Genomic DNA, 18,130 nt, shown 5'->3' on the forward strand with positions numbered 1-18,130 from the left:
CACTGACCTCCTCCTTCCTTATACAGCCAGTCAGGTTCTGAAGTCATGTGATCAAAAATTACAGGCGAACCCACTTTAAAACCACAGGTGACCAGGCTTTTGTAGCTGTTTCACCCCATGATGTGAAAGCCTCTCCCCTTTCCCCTGTGATGTATTAATGAACCAGCTGAGAACATTTTATTCAGGCAGGCTTTTAGTTAGCTTCTCTAAATAGCTGCTCTTTTTAAATTCTTTTTTTAAAAAAAACTAGGTTATGTCTAAATATTGCTTTTGATTTTAATAACTCCTACTTTGAAGTTTTTGTACCTGTGAAAGGTGCTATACAAATAAGCTTTACTTATTTCACAGTAGTGGGACTGGTTGGTTTCTGTGGTTAGGCAAAATCTGATGTAACCTGTGCACTGTACAGTATAATGGACCCTGTAATGTGATCAGGCACTAAACACATATGGACATATTCAGAAGTATTTTTTTTGTCTGCTACTAAACATACAGTATCTGTTCTGTAAATTATCATTGTCCTGTGTTGTCCTTTGAGAAAAGAATCACAAACCAACATTTATATTTGATATATTGTGGTTTCATGATGGTGCCCCTGGTTTTGCATTGTTTCAGATGAATATTGTTAGACATCCATCTTCACAGGATGGATTTATTTGATACATCTCATCAAATCTTGCATAAAGTAGTAACATCATTGCTCTATCACGGTCTTAGCAGACATCTGTCGATTTCACAACACAGGAGACAGTGATTCTGAACAACAATCCACATTACCTTTCCTGTTTCTGTCTCCCTCTTATCTAACCAGACATGAACACACATCTTCTTGCACCTTAGCTTGCTGAACACACCAAACATTCACAGGAGAAAAGTGATCTGCTGACATCAGTTTGCAGGCTGTAGAGCTAATTAGCGCCTCCGCTGCAGCACATTAAACAGCTTGTAACTGTAACTGCAAAAGCCACTTGGGTCCAGTCAGATTCTGCTGGACCTTACTCTACTATAGCAACCAACATGCTGTCTGCCTATGACATGTAGCTCCCACCTACATTTGTTTGTCTATAGTTTGTTGTGATGTAACAGCAGCAGTCTGCCAGCCTCCCGGCTTCTGTCAATCAAACACAGACACGCCTCTCCAGCTGGCTGAGAAGAAAAGGAGCATTTCTGATATTTACAGCAGGGGATGACTAAATGTGATTTCAGTCAGGCTTTAAGATAACTGTGCTTCAGTGTTCCAAGATGGCACCCCATTCATTCCAATGAAAGCTACTTAACGAGCAGAGCTGATTTCCTGATAAGAGCATGAAATAATTTACTGACACAATTCTCAGATATGTTTCAGATTTTATGGATCAAATGGATGAAATTCTGATCATGTGTTTGTGACACTGAGATGATCACTTCACAGCCCTTTTTAAATAAAATAACTACAAATATTTTCTAGGCTGTATTGCATCTCTTGATAATAGTGTCTAAATATCATGTATCATCCATGAAAAGATCGGATGAACATGAGCAACAAGTTTTGTGTGTCAGGAATAATGGGCGGTGAACACATCCTAGGTCTGCAGAGCAGTCCTCTCTGCTGTAACCTGTCCGGGCTGGTGATGTTGGGCTGGGTTGTGGTGTCTTCTCTCTGCTCTTCTCTGGGGAGTCACCATGCTCCATTCTGCCACTTCACCTCAGCAGACAGTCTGGCTCAGCACCTGCTCCTCACACTAGGGGGAGGGGGAGGCGTCTGCTGATAGTGAAGGGGGGAGGGGGCTGCAGGGGCAAAGGGTGGCCTTTTGTGTAGTGATGGGGGAAGGAGTGTGTGAATGTGTGAGAAGATCTGACTGTACAGACTGCTGATGCAGGGAGCATTGTGCCGAACAGACCACTCTCCAGACAAAAGCACTGAAACTGGCTTAGATATACTGATTATAACCATGACGCTGTATTCGGGGAGACCCACACCATATCTCCTGTGTACTGTTGTGCTGCGTGGCTGTTAGTTTGCTCTTCTTTTGGGATGTTTGAGTGTGCATGTTGGTGCTGATTGGAATCCTGATGTTTTTTATTTTTGTCAAAGATGGAAAGTCTGCTTTGCTATTAGTCTTAGTATGGTTTTATTATGCTGATACTTTTATAAAGTATTTCCATTTCCTCAGGCTTCATAATTGTACCATATTTCAGGAGGAGATGTGGCTGACACAGCTGATTGAGTAATTGATTAGTCAGTAGACAGAAAATACAATAATGTTTCAATGTTTGTGTTGGAAATTGGATATTAGCAAGGTCCCTCTGCAAACCACCCTCCATGTCACACTAAATAAATAAACAAATAAACATAAAATAAATAAATAGACATAAAATAAAACACCTTCTTCCTACTGGAAATGACAAGCTTAATTTATATTAATTCATGATGAAACACACTGCTGCTCAATGTCATTTTGCTGCTATAGCCTGTCTGGTATGACCAATAGCTGATAGTGGCTGATGTTAGTAAACTTGAAATTGCTCATTTCAATTTGTGGCTTCAGTGGCCACTGTTGGGCAAAAGTTACATCGCAGTTGCTTTAAAGCCGCAAAATGCTACTTTTACTGAGCCAGAGCACCCTCTGTTTTATGAGCAGTTAATCAGTTTTCCTGTACAGAAAAAAAAAGCCAGAGCTACGACTGCATAGTCCCACTGACATAAACGGTGTAAATTACCCATGATCCTCTGTTTCAAGAGCTGGGAGTGTCGCTGTCGCTTGATATTTCCATGCTGAATATTGGAGATGAACACTGGTTTTCAATGACTTCAAAGTTTCTTTAACTTTCTCTTGAACTTGCTTCCAGCAGTTTAAGCTGCCAACTATAACATAGTTACCAAGGTTACATAGATCAAGAACAGGTGTTCAGGGAGCAGAGTGGAAATGACAGAGGCTCCATTCTCCCTGCTACAAGTCAGTGAACCATCACAATGAATCTGAAAGTGTCATTTTAAAGTAAAGTAGTTACATAACATTGCTGTAATTATCATTAGGTATATACTGTATAACTGTATAAGTTTCTTTCTCTCCTGTGGTACTGTGATTTGGACATTAAAATAATTGCAGTTCTCATCGTGCAGCTATTCATCTGTTTTATTTTACTGGTTGCTGCTAAGCCTCGTCGTCGCTGTCTTTACCTAAGATGTGACACTGAATCTAGAACTAGGTTTTCAACATCCTGACTCCAGGTCTGTACATTACACTCAGGCATGAGAGTGATCTCCATCTTCTCAGCTCCTTCTCAGAGAGAAAATGTAAAAAAGCAGATTGTTCAACTATTCCATTAATGGCTTTAGGTACTTCCCCCTTTAGAGTATGCTGTGTGTTGTGTTGTAACTGTAAGCAACAACCTGATAAGACTGTTTTATTGTTGTTCTATTTAGAGGTTCTGAGTGATGCCAGATCTGATCACAGAACCTTGTTTTACATGCACTTGTGTGAATGTAGGCTTACTACAGTCTATTATGTAACAAATAGTGTCCAAACACGTGTGGGATTGTATCTACAATCCTCTCAGCACTGTACACTGGCTGTCTTAAAATAAAACACTGCATCACATCAGTTAAAAACGGAGCCAGGGCCTTAACTGATGTCATTATGAATGAATTCAAATGACTGAAACCTACATGTTGTCTTCTTTCATTAATGCACTGTTTCCAATCGCTGAGTGAAAATGGAGGCATTGATTTTTATGGCACAGGGAACCTTGGTTACTGATGGTGGAGCTGTGCCATCAACAGCAGCTTTGGGAGCTGTGATTGGAGGAGGCTGTTCTCTGCACTGCTCTCATTGGCTGCTACCACAAATATGCTTGCCTTATTACATACAAAGCTCCACCCAGCTGTAAAAAGAGGGGGGAGCCAAAGGGTGCATAACAGGGAGCCTAACCCCTACACGCTGTCTTACAGGCTAGAAGTGTTACCATATCTGCACAGCCTGGCTATTTTGTTCCTTTTAGAGCCGCTGCCTTGATAGCCCTAAACATATATAACTGATGAAGGCAGTATGACTTATGTAGAAAACATGTAAAAAATATATACTTGCAGACAGTCAGTCAGGTGCAGTCAGAGACAGACACTAATTCTCAAGGCATGTGGGCACTCAAGTGGGGAACAGGGGAATTTTTCAGTGAATGCATATTTTTAAAATGATGAATGTGCCACAGTATTTTGATGTGCAGTATCATCCCTTGTTTAAAATTTCCCTGCAAACATGTATGTACACAATAATGTACTGTTGATATTACTATTACACCAGTCCCACACCGAGACTAATAATAATGCAATATGTAATATAGTGTAGCATTAAATAAGAGGTCATTTGATGGCTCCACTGTGAAAACATTTTATATTTTTCTCATCCACTGCAGACTGATACAAATTGTCTGGTGACTCAGGATTTCACATGTCAGCAGTGATGCTCGGTCTGTAACCCTGTCGCCTAGAAATGAGGTTTCTATAGAGCTAAACTAATTGTTTTTTGTTTTGTGAATGGAGTGGGACAATCTTTTGATAACATTAAAGAGGTGCTGTGAGAGTCTTAACCATAATGAAGTGTTATAACTCTGGACACACTACAAGTTGATATTGTACTGTGGGATCAGATATTGTACTGACCTGTTCAGTATCAACGTGTATGCAACAAACATTTATAGAAAATGTAATCTGGTCGCAATTATGTGTCTTACTAAACATATTTGCTGTTACAGTAAAGTTGTATGGAAATGTAATCTCTGGGAGACATATTTAAACTATGTGTCCGTCAGTGTGACAGTGTCACATGGTCTTTGACTATAATTCTCACCACTCTCATTACCACATTTTATTTATTTATTTTTTTTTTTAAAAATAACTCTAAAAATAATTGTAATAGATTTTAAAAAATGTATATCAATTTTTATTGTTAATGATTAAACTGATTAAACATTATATTACTGCTGTGGTGGACTCCAGAGTCCAGCGAACTGATTTCAAGGTTCACGTAGGGATCATGCATATTGCGTCTGTTGTGTCTGTCAGACAACACCCAGGGCACAGCAGCCCAGTATGCACCGTTTGCTCCTGGTACCTAAACACATTGTTAAACGCCGCTTGATAACGTTCGTGAATTACAGCATTGTTATTAACTGATGCTCGTAAGGAACAGTGACCTGTGAACACCTGCTTTCACACAAGATCTTTGTTTTTTTCTGCTGGATGATCTGAACAGAGCGGGGTGAGTGATTCTGGACATCACACTGAGAGCTGCTCACACAATTTGTTGACATTTTTCACATTCAGCGCCATTTGCAGACAGGTACACCTACCGCCCCTTTTATTGTTCCCACTGTCAAACGTACTGCTTCTTATCAAACAAACGCCGCAACAAGAGTGTTTACATTAATCTTATATATATAATATATCTGAACGTCAAGTCTGATAATAAAGCAGGTCTGTAATAATATGAAGCAGAGCAGATGGGATGGATAGTTTTTTGTAAACAGCGACACTTTTCATTTTTTTTTTTTGGTTTCAGAATTAAACTGTGACTTGTGGCTGTTTTTGTTAATATTTGGTGAATTATTTATCTTTTCCATCATCGCGCTCTTATAATGTCTTCAGCCGCTGAATCCGTTTTCATCTCAGCAGTTTCTGATACAGTGGGAGCAGGCGTTAGTCGGTGTCATCTGTTTTTCCGACAGAGAATCATCATGGAGACTTGATTGTGTACTGTGGAGACAGTCATTTGTTTTTAATTGTTTTGTTGAAAAATGAAAACTCCATTCATTTCAGTTCATTCATCTCATTTCCATCATCTCTTATGTTTTCTAACAGTACTGTTAGAATGTATAATACATGTTGCAGACATATAACTGTCATGCCTCTATAGCAAATGAGGGCCAACTCTAACTACTTCTATCTACTTCGTTACAAGGCCAAAGTCACAATGTTAAACGCTTTTCAATTTTCAATTATCAATTAGAGCAGAAACTGGAGTATGAATTTTGGCACATAGTCAGCTTATTACTCATTTTATTTGCATGTCTGAAGGTCAGTGTTGTTGAATTGAAGCTGTGGAATGCCTTATGAGATATTGTGTAATCATGCAGTATCTCTATATGTAAATATTAAAACAAAAACTTAGATAATCAGAAAATAATATTTGTTAAATTAAAGGACAGTATTGGTTTGAACTTCATCCTTTAACATCTAATCATCATGTCTTTTATTCATTTAGTCACTAGTATTTTTCCTTGTGGTAATATTGCATGACATGCATCCCCTGAGTTGAGTGTGAAAATGATCTAATATGAGAGCAGAGGCTTGCTGGGCTCTACTCTGGGGGAGAACTGGCAGCAGGGCTTCAGACTTTTTACACTGATTGCACTGGTGTTCCTAACTTTTTCCTTTAGGTGCACCAGCATATATATTAGGTGCACCCAAATTTCTCAAGGTGCCTTTTGGTGCCACAATAATACATTTTAACCATGACCTTTTTTTTTTTTCCTTAACTCATTATGTAAATGATTGTAAACAGGAATATTGGTGCAGCGCTTTGGCCTCTGGCTTTGCAATAAATACAATGCATAACGTTGCTCTTTTTGTATGTTGGAGGCCCTGGCTCTGGTTTGGAGTCAGATGAGACCATCTCTGCTGAAGATGTTAGGTCACAGTTGAGAATTTGGTTGTGGTGTTGGATGGTGTAGTGTGTCATACAGTTTTGGGGGGGGTGACTGGATGTGGGTGTGGGGGTATTTCTGTAGCTACAACAATCAGTAGTTCTCCTCATTTTGAATAATCAGCATATTTTAAGGTTGTGTTGTGGCATGTGTAAAATGTCCCACTGGCATTCAGCAGACACACACACACACACACACACACACACACACACACATACATACATACCTACCTTCCAGTAGTATCAGTGTATTGTTAGATAGGACCTTACAGTGGTCTGAAATGTTACTTGTTTACCTGTAGGGGCTTTAAACCAATGAAACACTGTTAATGGATATTGGGTGCTTGGTCTCCTTTGTAACTCTCTCGACTCATCTATATTTATCCTGGTTTAGTTCACACTCGTACGTTCATCGTGTACAGCTGATGTTTGTTCTTTATCTCCAGAGACTGCTGGTGAACAAAGTTAATCATGCAGGCACATCTCCTCCTTTCCACTGCTGTTTTTCTACCTTGAACAAACACTGACATAAACCTCCTGGAAAAAGAAAAGGACAGAAGTAAGATAGAAAGGAAAAACAGAAAGAGAGAAGAACTAGATACTGTTTTAGCTGACACCACTAACAGTATTGATTTATGTGTCCTGGCATTAAGTTGTTTTACCTGTATTGTTACTTCCTCTTAAGTGGGTAATGATTTTTGTCTCACCCTCAGTCTGCTTTCTCAGACATTAAACACTCAACAGATGTCTCTTGTTGAGATCTCAACGAGATACAGGTGAAATCTCTGGAAGAGAGAGTTAGTGGACCTTCAGCTAAGATTATTTTGTGACTTCCTGTTGGTGTGGATGTAACATGTAACATTTGACATTTGCACAGAGAGCATGCCTAGACATATTAGGAGCATTTCATTTATGGATGGATAAGCGTTTAATATTCTCTGTACAGCATGACTACAATCAGCCAGACAACATGGTTGTATATCATTATGATATTTTGAGGCAGATTTAGAAACAGATAAAAAAATATAAATATTAGTGTTATGACAAGAACACATTTTGAAGATAGTGCAGGTTAACACACATGTAGTGCCTTGATATTAATTGTTTCCATCACTGTCATTTATGCCTCCTGTCTCTGTGACCCTGTATTGGCCTCTACCTGCTTTGTTAGGGCTCAGCTCTTTGTATATTTTTCTGCTTTTTTTTCTTCACTTGTGTCTTTTATCAAATATTCCCTGCCTCTGATTTCATCTGGGTCAGATGAACTCCCAGTTTCTGGGTTGTTTCCAGAGCTCATGCTAGCAGAGTGGCTCTGTGTGTGTGTATGTGTGTGTGTGTTTGGGGGGGGGGGGGGGGGGGGTGTCCAGCGGTGACAGATAGACATCCAGCTTCCTCTGGCCTCCACATCAGCACACAGCAGCCGTTAATCCCACACAGGGCCCGATTAAATTTAAAGCCGCTTTCAGTCCCTAAGCTCACTTTCAGCACTCTGACACAAGCTACCACGCAGTCAGAAACACAGATATGTTTAAGTATGTTTTTCCTTTTCACAGATGCATTTCAGTTTCAACCTTTGAACCAAACCTTACTCTTAGTCCAAATCAAAGAATCTACTTTAAAACTTTAAACTGGTGTAGTCTACGTTAAACAGTATAATTACATTATTACTGCACTTTGACCATAACACATTGCATATGGGTGTGGATGTTGTAGTTTTAAATACTGAATGCAAGCGCTTTGTCTGTTAACAAAGAGGCATAATAAAATTAAAAATATACAGTTATGTGTACTGTATGGTCAGTGGGTGTGATGCCATATGTTCTCACCTCTCAGAATCTCTGACCTCTGACCTCACAACAGCTCAGTGTAAAAACATTTTTGACCCTTAGAATGTCCTGTACAGCAGAGCTGCTAACCACCTCAGGCTATAAAATACAAATGCTTTGATTCCCATTGATGAGAATCTGTGTCCATCATCAACAGAGTCTAAAAACAGAGCTGGTCTGTCTGTGTGTCTGTCCAGAAATTTGGCTATGCAGTGAAGGTTACTTGTGGTTTGGGTGGCCTGTTTTACCAAGACAAATTTAAGCCCAGCTACTGATAAGCCTTTATAAGTCAGTATGCTGGATGTTCTTTGTTTCTAATGTTTCACAGTGGTAGAAATATATGTCAGAAACATAATAGTGCACTGTGTATGTTCTTATGGTTGTGCTGGTCCACATTATGGGGAAGGCGATTCCATTTCAATTCAGTTCAATTCAGTTTTATTTACATAGTGCCAAATTACAACAGAAGTTATCTCAGGACATGTTTCATATAGAGCAGGTCTAGACTGTACTCTTTATATTATTATATTTGCAGAGAGACCCAGCAATTCCCATCATGAGCAGCACTAGGCGACAGTGGCAAGGAAAAACTTCATTTTAAGAGGCAGAAACCTCGAGCAGATCCAGACTCCCACACATCTGCTTCAACCGGTTGAATTGAGAAAAAGAGAGGGAGCGAGAGAGAGGAAAGGGGTGATACGGGGGTAGAGAATAGGGACAGGAGAACATAGCATAATGCTGTGTCTAAATATAACAGCAGACGTTGAGCAGGGTTGTAGTAGCAACAGGAGGCTTGTCATCACAAATCAGACTCTATAGCTCCAGGTTTCATGGGAAGAATATGATAGTCACTATTAAATAGAGTGTTTGTTACTAAATTGATACTGAAAAGTGATATAAAGTAGTACAAAGTACAATACTGATGACAAAGAAACACAGAATTTTAAAAATATTAGTCTACAGTATGGTGAAACATTAGAAACAACATTAATGAAGCTCACTGCACATAATTCAAAATCATTGGATTAAAAATGGATCTGTAACATTTGTCAATATAGGACCAAAGGGGCATTCTGACTCTATGTTAGTGTTATTTTTGTATGACTGGTGGGTTACTAGATCAAAACAACCCCATGGCCTGGGTGGTTGTGTACTCATGGGTATTTGGTAGGGTAAAAGGGTCTGTGTTTATCTTTATCTTTAGTGTGTTGTAGTTAAGTAAATAATGTGTTTGAAGCATCGGCCCAAAATAACGTGCAGGCCTTTAACTAGCACTCTTTTAACACTTTTTAAAAAATGTTTCAGTACTTGCTGATAGAGGTTCGCACCTGCATACATAACATTACAATAGTTTAACACATCCTCCATAGTCATAATGAACATTCAATTTTATGTTGTTGTTACTTACTTTTGAATGTGAAAAAAATCACCATGGTGAACAAACATGGTTTTATTCCAGGAAATAGCTCATTTCACCAAAGGATACACTTTGAGCTAAAAAGGAAGAGGAGCTTATCTGGACTAAAAAGCTGCAGACTCTGGTGTTATCTGTGACACCTGCTACAAACTGCTGCCTTAGACTGTAAGCTAACTGAACAACCAACCACAGGAATGTAAACTACTTTTTGTGTGTGTAGTTCTCATTGCACACTCCTCAGTACACCTGGAGCTGTGGAGCCCACGCTTTCACTTTTCTCTGCCCTGTCAGCAGTTATGCGGCTGTGCCAGCATCCATTCAGCACTGCACTCTGCCAGCACGTTTTGGAACTTCATGTGGTGACAAACTGTGATTTGTATCCACCCTCAATCTGCCAGCACACCTCACCAACACAACCCCTATTTAAACCTTAAGGTCTCTGTGTGCTTCAGAAACACTGGGTGATGTATTGTGTCTAAAAGCAAAACTGTTCATAGCTGTTATAAAAGGTCACGTAGTGCCTCGAAATAACTTCTGTTGTGAATTGGCGCTATATAAATAAAATTTGACTTGACTTGACTTGAAAGGTGGGGTCCAGAATCCTCCTGGTTGCATCCCACTGCAAACCCAGTCCTAGTTCAACAGCTCTGTCTTTTGTGTGTCTTTGTTGTCTCTGTGTGATGAATTGTACAAAAAAGGATGATGATACACACTTGAAGCTTACTCAGGCCCTAAGCACTGGTTTTCCACTCATGCATGTGGTAATATATACAGTATATAAACAAAGACGTTGACAGTGACATACACTTTAAAGAGAATGTTCAATTACTAATAACTGAAATAAAAACACATTGTTTCTCAAAACTCAGACCAATCAGTCAGATCAATTCAGACTGGCTCTCTTATTTTATTTTATTTTATTTTCACAGTAAACCTCACAAGAAAGGATGATATGAAATATAAATGTGTGAGAAAAAAACTTCAGACTAAAGACTGTTCTTCCAAAAAAGCCAGGCTAACTTCTCTGTAGAAAAGTTACAGAAATCAATCAAACTTAATTTGTGTAACACCTTTCATATAGATTAATGCAGTTCACAGATGACACAAGTGACTGTAATAGCATTTAAAAAAACTAGATAAAATTCATTAAAAACATAAAACAAGGCAATAAAAGTAGTAAAAATAAAAATGAAAAGCTATAATAACAATGATAATACTAAAACAGAGTTAAATAAAAACAGCAAAAAAATGGTTAATACTAATTTTTTTAAAAATTAATAAAATGGGAAAAACATGACAATATTAAAAATAACATAAAATGAAATGTAATAACATAGATGTGCTCGGGTCCTCAGGCAGACTGTTCCAGCAGCTCAGAGCATAAAAGCTAAAAGCTGCCAACTGATCAGCTAACAGACTCAGGCCCAAAGGGGCTGTGCAGGTTCATACAGTGTAAGCATGTGGGACATAATGCTGGTGTAAGACCATGAAACGCTTTAAAAACAGTAGTTTAAAATCAGCATGGACACTGACAGTCAACCAGAGTAAGGACTTTGAAACAGGTGAAATATGTTCTCACCATATGGTCCTGGTCAGTTCTTGGGCAGCATGCAGAGTTCTAAAGCAGCTGTAGCAGATTCATTACATCTTAGGGCAGAACAGATAGCAGCGGCTAAGGATGCTATATATACTGTACTATACTATACTGTACACTGTACTAAAACTAGAAAGATTCATAGTAATTCTGGGTAATTAAGTACATTTACTCCAGTATTGTACTTGAGCAGAATTTTGAGGGACTTTCTGCATCTGAATATTTCCATTTTATGCAAAGGGACTCTTCTACTCCACTGCATTTCTGATGGAAACGTTGTAGTTTTTACACCTTTTGTTTGGCAGTTTTTGATTTTACATAAAAAGTATGAATGAGCTTATAAAATATAACACATATATTACATTATTAAACCAATACTTCCCAAACTTTTTGCTTTGTGACCTCTTAAACAAAGCAGAACCCACAGAACTTTTTTAAGGGAGATGAGAGTTTTTGTGTGTATGTATCATCTGTGTGATGTCTCTGTGTGAAGAAGCGACATTTAGATTACTAACATGCAATATTTGAGAAAGACTAAAATAATTCTCATAGCTTGTGTAGTTTTGTATTATGGATCTCTATGTGATCATGATGCTGCTTAGTTGGCCCCCTCTTCCAGGACTGGGGTTTGTGATGGAGGACAGGGTCACAGATAGAACTAGCTCACCAAAAGATGAAGCTATGTTTTAAAAGATATCCAGTGCTTGTCTCATCTTACATCATGCAATAATTAGCTTAATTACTAATGAAGGAGCTTTGATGATGCGTTAGGTCGGTTTCCTCGGTTAGGTCGAGGAAAACACCGTGGTTTTGGTGAAAATTACTGTTTCATTAAGGAACTCGCAGGATCACTGTTGTCATGGTAATGATAACAAACCTGTTGTTAAGGTTATAGAATGATCTCCTGTGTTATAGTCCAGTTTCTTTTGATTGAATGAAATAGAGGAATCAGATGCTTGCATGATAGTGACCTGTTTTTACATTGTTTATATTATATTTGATCAGTTATCTGTAGCTGTTTGAGTCTGAGTGTGAGTGGTTTTGATACCTGTCATTCAGGAAAATATGCTCCTATGGTAATGTTGGTATGTCAGCTACAACACCAGTATGGTGTAGAGACTAAAATGATTCAACTATTACATGGATTGCCATGGAATTTTGTACAGACGTTTGTGATCAGATGATGTTTTCTGAGACTGTGGTGATGTCCTGAACTTAACTCTAGCGCCACCAGCAGGTTCAAGCTTTTCACTTATCTTCAGCAAATTCTGGGTGGATTGGTACAAACTGTTGTACAGACATTCATGGTTGGCAGAGGATGAACCCTAATGAGTTAGCTCCACCATAAAGTCAGCAACTCACTCAGTTCTTCCTCCTTGTACCTTTTGGCCCTGGGTGCACCTCCCTCTCTCCATCCTCGTAGCTAGATAGTTACTGCAGGAAAGCTTTAATAGTAAAGCACTGCATAATTTTTTTTTAGAATCTGGAAAGTACACACAAGTACGGCAAAATTACACTTCATTACAGAACTTGAGTAAATGTACTTAGTTACATTCCACCAGCCTTAACACAAACATAGCTATCTAGGAACAGTTCATATTTTACTACTGATTATTACTGATACAGAAAACATTTCAAAAGACAGCAGCCTTAACAGCTTCAGGAAACAATCACCTCTCTTTGCTGGAAGGTTTTATTTTAAAGCAGGTTATTGTTGCATACAGTACTGTGCAAAAGTTTAGGCTCTAAAGGTAAAGTGAGGATGCTGTGAAAAATAATCCCATGATTTATTTTTATTCATCAATTGACCTCATGAAAAAATCTAAATCAGATGTGAATCTAAAACTGCTCCAGTTCTCCTCAGCACACCTGTACTCAGGTAGTTTGTTCCAGCATGTTGGAGAGGTTGCCTCAGCTCCTCTGTGGATTCAGGTTGTCTCAGTGTCTCTGTCTCTTCATGTAAGCCCAGACTGACTCCATGATGTTGAGATCAGGGCTCTGTAGGGATCAGACTATCTACTGCAGGACTCCTTGCTCCTCTTGTCTCTGAGGACAGTTCTTTATGAAGTGTTTGGACTCATTGTCCTGCTGCAGATTTAATCTGGGACTGATCACACACCTCCCTGATGCTACTGATGAAGGATAAGGGTAAAAACATCTAGAGTGCCTAAAACGTTTGTACAGCACTGTAGATTGTCATACAATATTGTCTCTTGTCTCTCTCTGACATGGTTGTTGTTGCCACAGCAACAACATTTCTGACTGTTGTGGTGTATCAGCTGCCAGCTGCTGCAGCTCGTGCAGCCACCCACCTTCACTGCTGTAGTGAAGTGACTGTGTGCAGTCATTAGAATGTAAATGTTGGCAGTCAGCTCACATGTGGCCACATTAGCCTTGTCCTGTTGCTGTGTGAGGGTATGATGGAGATCATGACAGACAGACAAGATGATGCATGTTCTGCCAGAGGAGTGAGAATCCCAGCAGTGTAGTTCAGTGTTGCCATTCGCACCAAGTCAAAGTGAGACAGTAGTTTTTAACCCTGTGGTAATAAAGACACCAGTGGGAAAGCCGGTGTGAAATAACTCACCATGCAGCTCAGACTGGTATTTCATTCTTTTTTTAATGATCATGATGTGATGTGGCAGAGATGACTGTAAAAATTCCAATCCAAGTCTGTTTTTTGTGCTTTTTCAGTGATTATGTTGATTTTGACACACTTTTCAACTGATGAAAATAACATCTATTTATGAAAAATCTGTGAGGAATAAAGTTGCACTCAAAACAATGTAGGACAGGAGAGACAGGCTGCTGATATGGGTTTAGGCTTGCTACACAAAAAGGACTTTGCTACCTGTGAAACACTGTCAGGACAGTGCTCAGCTGCCAGTATGGTTACTCCATCTGATTGGCTCCAGTGTCAGTGGAGAATCTCTCTCCACTCAAAATGTGTTTTGCTCATAGTTTCTCACTGATGTATGTGCAGAGGTTGTTTCCACATTCATCTGTGGAAAGTTCATCTGTGCTCACCTTAATTCTCAGTTTAATATGTGTGTGTGTGTGCAGCAGGACTTTGTGACATCACAAATAGTTTGTAAGCCAGGAGTGGTCCATAACACACAACCTACACAAGACTGAAATTTGAAGCTTCCAGTACACATATAGTGAGAACTGACTTTTTAGAGAAGTAGGAGGCATCCCATGCTTTTCAATGGAGAGGGAACAGATGTAATTTTTATTTTCATTTTTATTTTTTTTGCAGAGAAATCAAACTTTGTTGTGGAAGTGCATCAGACACAAATCATTTAAAGCAGAGTAGGTTGTATTTATATGTCCTCAAAGGTGTCTGCATAATAATAATAATAATAATAATAATAATAATAATGACTCACTCCTCCACCATGCATTCATTAAATACATTTTTATCATGAAAATCTGAAATGAATGAAAATATCTTTTTCATCAAGTTTTTTGCATTGTGTATTTTAAATTCAGCGTGTGTACCACTCCTCTCAGTCTTCAGCTGTCTTCTGCATGAATGGGGACACAGTACATATGAAAACTTACTTCTTCCCACGCTTCTCATTTTGTTTCAGATGTAACATCAGTACTCAGTTCTCCTTTTATGATATTAATGCCTTCTTTTAAATACCAATTGGGCAAAGAGCAGCAGCTGGTCCTGTGCTCAGTCTTTTGGGCTACGTAATGAATCCACCATCATTACCATGAAGCTACTTCATAACTTTTTAAAAATGATTTTAGGTGCTACCAGACATGTTGGCTAATAGCCTGCCACTTAGGTTCAGTTAGGTAGTCTGAGACAAGTGAGGTTGTTTGATTGTTGTTGTTTTTTTTTCATGGAATGAAATATAAAATGTAATTCTGCACGAATGTCATCATACAGATGCATTTTGGAAAATGCACTACCTTTGAAAACAGCACCTAATCTGTTATTATTTAGTTTGTATGTCATAATTTTATATATATATGTTTATTTAATATTACATGTGTTTTCACCAGCACAGACCAGTCTCTCCTCAATCAATTGCTGTGGTCTTTGCAAACAATCATCTCCACCTTTATAAAAGTTGGTCTCAGCAGCTGAATAGGATTCAGTAGAAAACCTTAAGTTAAAAGCTTACAGTGCGACTCAGGAGTACTCTTAGTGCTAAGATGAAATGCTTAGTGAATACAGGTCCAGGTTTCTGTGGTTCAACAATATTGCTCTGCATCACAAGTACCAGACTGTGTGTTATGTTCAAATCACTGATAAATGAAATAACAGTCAACTCTGTTTCCACCTGATATTAACATTTAATCTTTCTGTATCTCATCTGAATTAGTATTTATACAGTGCTTTTTCTGTTCTCTTACTTGATTTTGACCTTTACCTCCACAGCTGTTGTCATGACAACAGACGAGGCCGAGAGTCACCAGAAGAAGCCAGGGCAGCAGGAGGAAGCCAGCCAGGACGCCGGGCCGCCCTCGCCGGAGGAGGAGCAGCTCCGTCCTCGCAACCGCAACTCTGCCGGCCGCGGCCTTTCCCGCCTCTTCTCCTCCTTCCTGAAAAGGCGCTCACAGTGTGAGAGTGAGGGAGGAGGGAAGGAGGACAAGGAAGAAGAAGAAGAAGAAGCTAAAGCCCCGATCGCAGATCCTGAACCTGAACTGAGGACAGAGGGAGAGGTCGCCCTGGATCAGCACTCAGTAAGCAGTGCTGAGGCTGAGGTCAGCCTGTATGCTGTGTATCAGTTTCTACAGTAGGGGCAGTGCCTCCAAATTTGGTTTCAATCTAATACCAAGTAATATCAGGACCAGTATCACTGCTATCAATCCCATTATTGATGCATTTTATCATTAAAGCAGCCAGTGTACTATCATGTAAAGGGGAGAAATATTTGACTTACCTGGTGAATGCATTATTAATGTGCCCAACATGAGGCATTTATTTTTATTATTCTCTGTTAATTACTAATTATTCATGTCTAAAAACAGGACAGTTTTTAAAGGTAAATATAAGATGTACGTTATGTGAATTTTCTGAACGTAAGAGGTAATAGCTGCATGAATGCACTCACCAGCAGCAGAGAAACACAGGTGGCCACACTTAGAAGAGTTCACGTAAGACTGTGACCGGATCCAACGTGATGGATCCATTATTTTGTCATCTGTATATTGATGTGTACAGATGTGTACTCAAAACAAGACTTTGTATTGGTAGTGTGGGATCCATAGTACCACTCCACCCCAAGTCTACAGAACCCCTAAGCCCTTTTCGTACATGGACTATGTAACATTGGCGGCTTTATCTATCTGATAAAGTGATGTGTTTTCAGACATAGGTGACTTACATTAATGTTCCTCATGCTCAGACATGAGTGAGAGAGAGATGGGGAGAGAGAAAGAGAGAGCACAGCGCAGAGTAAGAAATGTCTTCTGTTCTCTTACATCGCTGATGGATTTTAGAACTTGTTACTGAGGCCTAACAAGTGTTTTTTTTAACCTCTCTTGCTCTGGTTGCACGGCGAGGGGAAAGACAGTTTTCAATCCCCAGAAGTTAAAATTGTTTCTTGCACAGTGTTTCATAATTCCTTCAACTGATTTTATTCTCTTTCTGTGTAATCTCAGAAGGTAGAAGAATGAAAGATGTGGATTATTCAGGAGACTGTGTTAAATTGCCATCAGACTGACATAAAGGGGTGCATGTCTGAAAGGGGCTTTACTGTATCTGCTGTAGGTCTACATCCTCCTGTGAACCAGAGGTAACACATGAGGTCATGTTTGGCCAAAAATAAAATCTTGGCTCTGTGATCACGTGAAGTGGAATTTTCATTAATTCCCTCATGTTTAAATGTTGTAATTACCCCCTTTGTTCTAACTTAGCCATGTCATGTCTGATGAGCTGTCTTATGTCAGAAACAGCCAAGTGTTATGGCAACGTTTTTCAGTCATCCAACTTACACGTCTTTCTGAACTGCTTTTCTCCTGTGTTCATCAGTCGACCTGTACACAGGTCACGCTCTGCACACTTAAACCTGCCCAGAGGCGTATTTCTATTTATTTTATTCTCCTCTGTTTTATGCATGTAACTAGTGTAATTGTTTGATTAAATCTGAGCGCTACCAAAACCTGACGTGACCTACAACTCAATATTGTGCTTCTGCACACCCTGTGTAAACACAGATGGAGCACTGAAGCTGCTGCTTAGTTAACATGCTGCTCATGCTATGCTTGACATAGCTATGTGTAGACACAGAGTAAATGTTACTGAGAAACATTAGAAATGGATGACAAGCTGACTGCACAAACCACCTCGAGAAGTGAGGCAAAGTCTACCATCATCTCTCCAAGATGCTTGTGTAATCTTACTCCCCGGTGTAATTACAGTAGTAAATAGTGTGTAGAAGCAGTCTCTACAGGGTCTGTCCCCTGTGATAACAGCAGATGAAAATTATACCAAATTAACCATCCCACTTCCCGTCACATATAAAGAGTGAAAGAAAGAAGCTCGAGGGATTTCAGTGTGAACAGAAGGTATAATGTGCTGTTGCTGCGTTTATCTGATCCTTTTATGTATATAAAGCTGTTTACTTACCAGTTTATAAGAAAGGCTATCAGT

The 18,130-nt window shown here is 39.2% G+C and overlaps 1 protein-coding gene across 1 annotated transcript in view; it reads left to right on the forward strand.

The window, feature by feature from the left end:
• The first annotated feature begins 5,062 nt into the window (after positions 1-5,062).
• Positions 5,063-18,130, forward strand: part of LOC108896211 (protein 4.1-like) — a 50,990-nt gene continuing 37,922 nt past the window's right edge. The window contains 2 exon segments of the mRNA XM_018695252.1: positions 5,063-5,237; positions 15,914-16,239. Coding sequence (XP_018550768.1) covers positions 15,922-16,239 — 318 coding nt within the window. The 5' untranslated portion in view covers positions 5,063-5,237; positions 15,914-15,921.

Source organism: Lates calcarifer, unplaced genomic scaffold, assembly GCF_001640805.2.
Source record: "Lates calcarifer isolate ASB-BC8 unplaced genomic scaffold, TLL_Latcal_v3 _unitig_4080_quiver_847, whole genome shotgun sequence".
In the NCBI taxonomy this organism is placed as follows: Eukaryota; Metazoa; Chordata; class Actinopteri; family Centropomidae; genus Lates; species Lates calcarifer.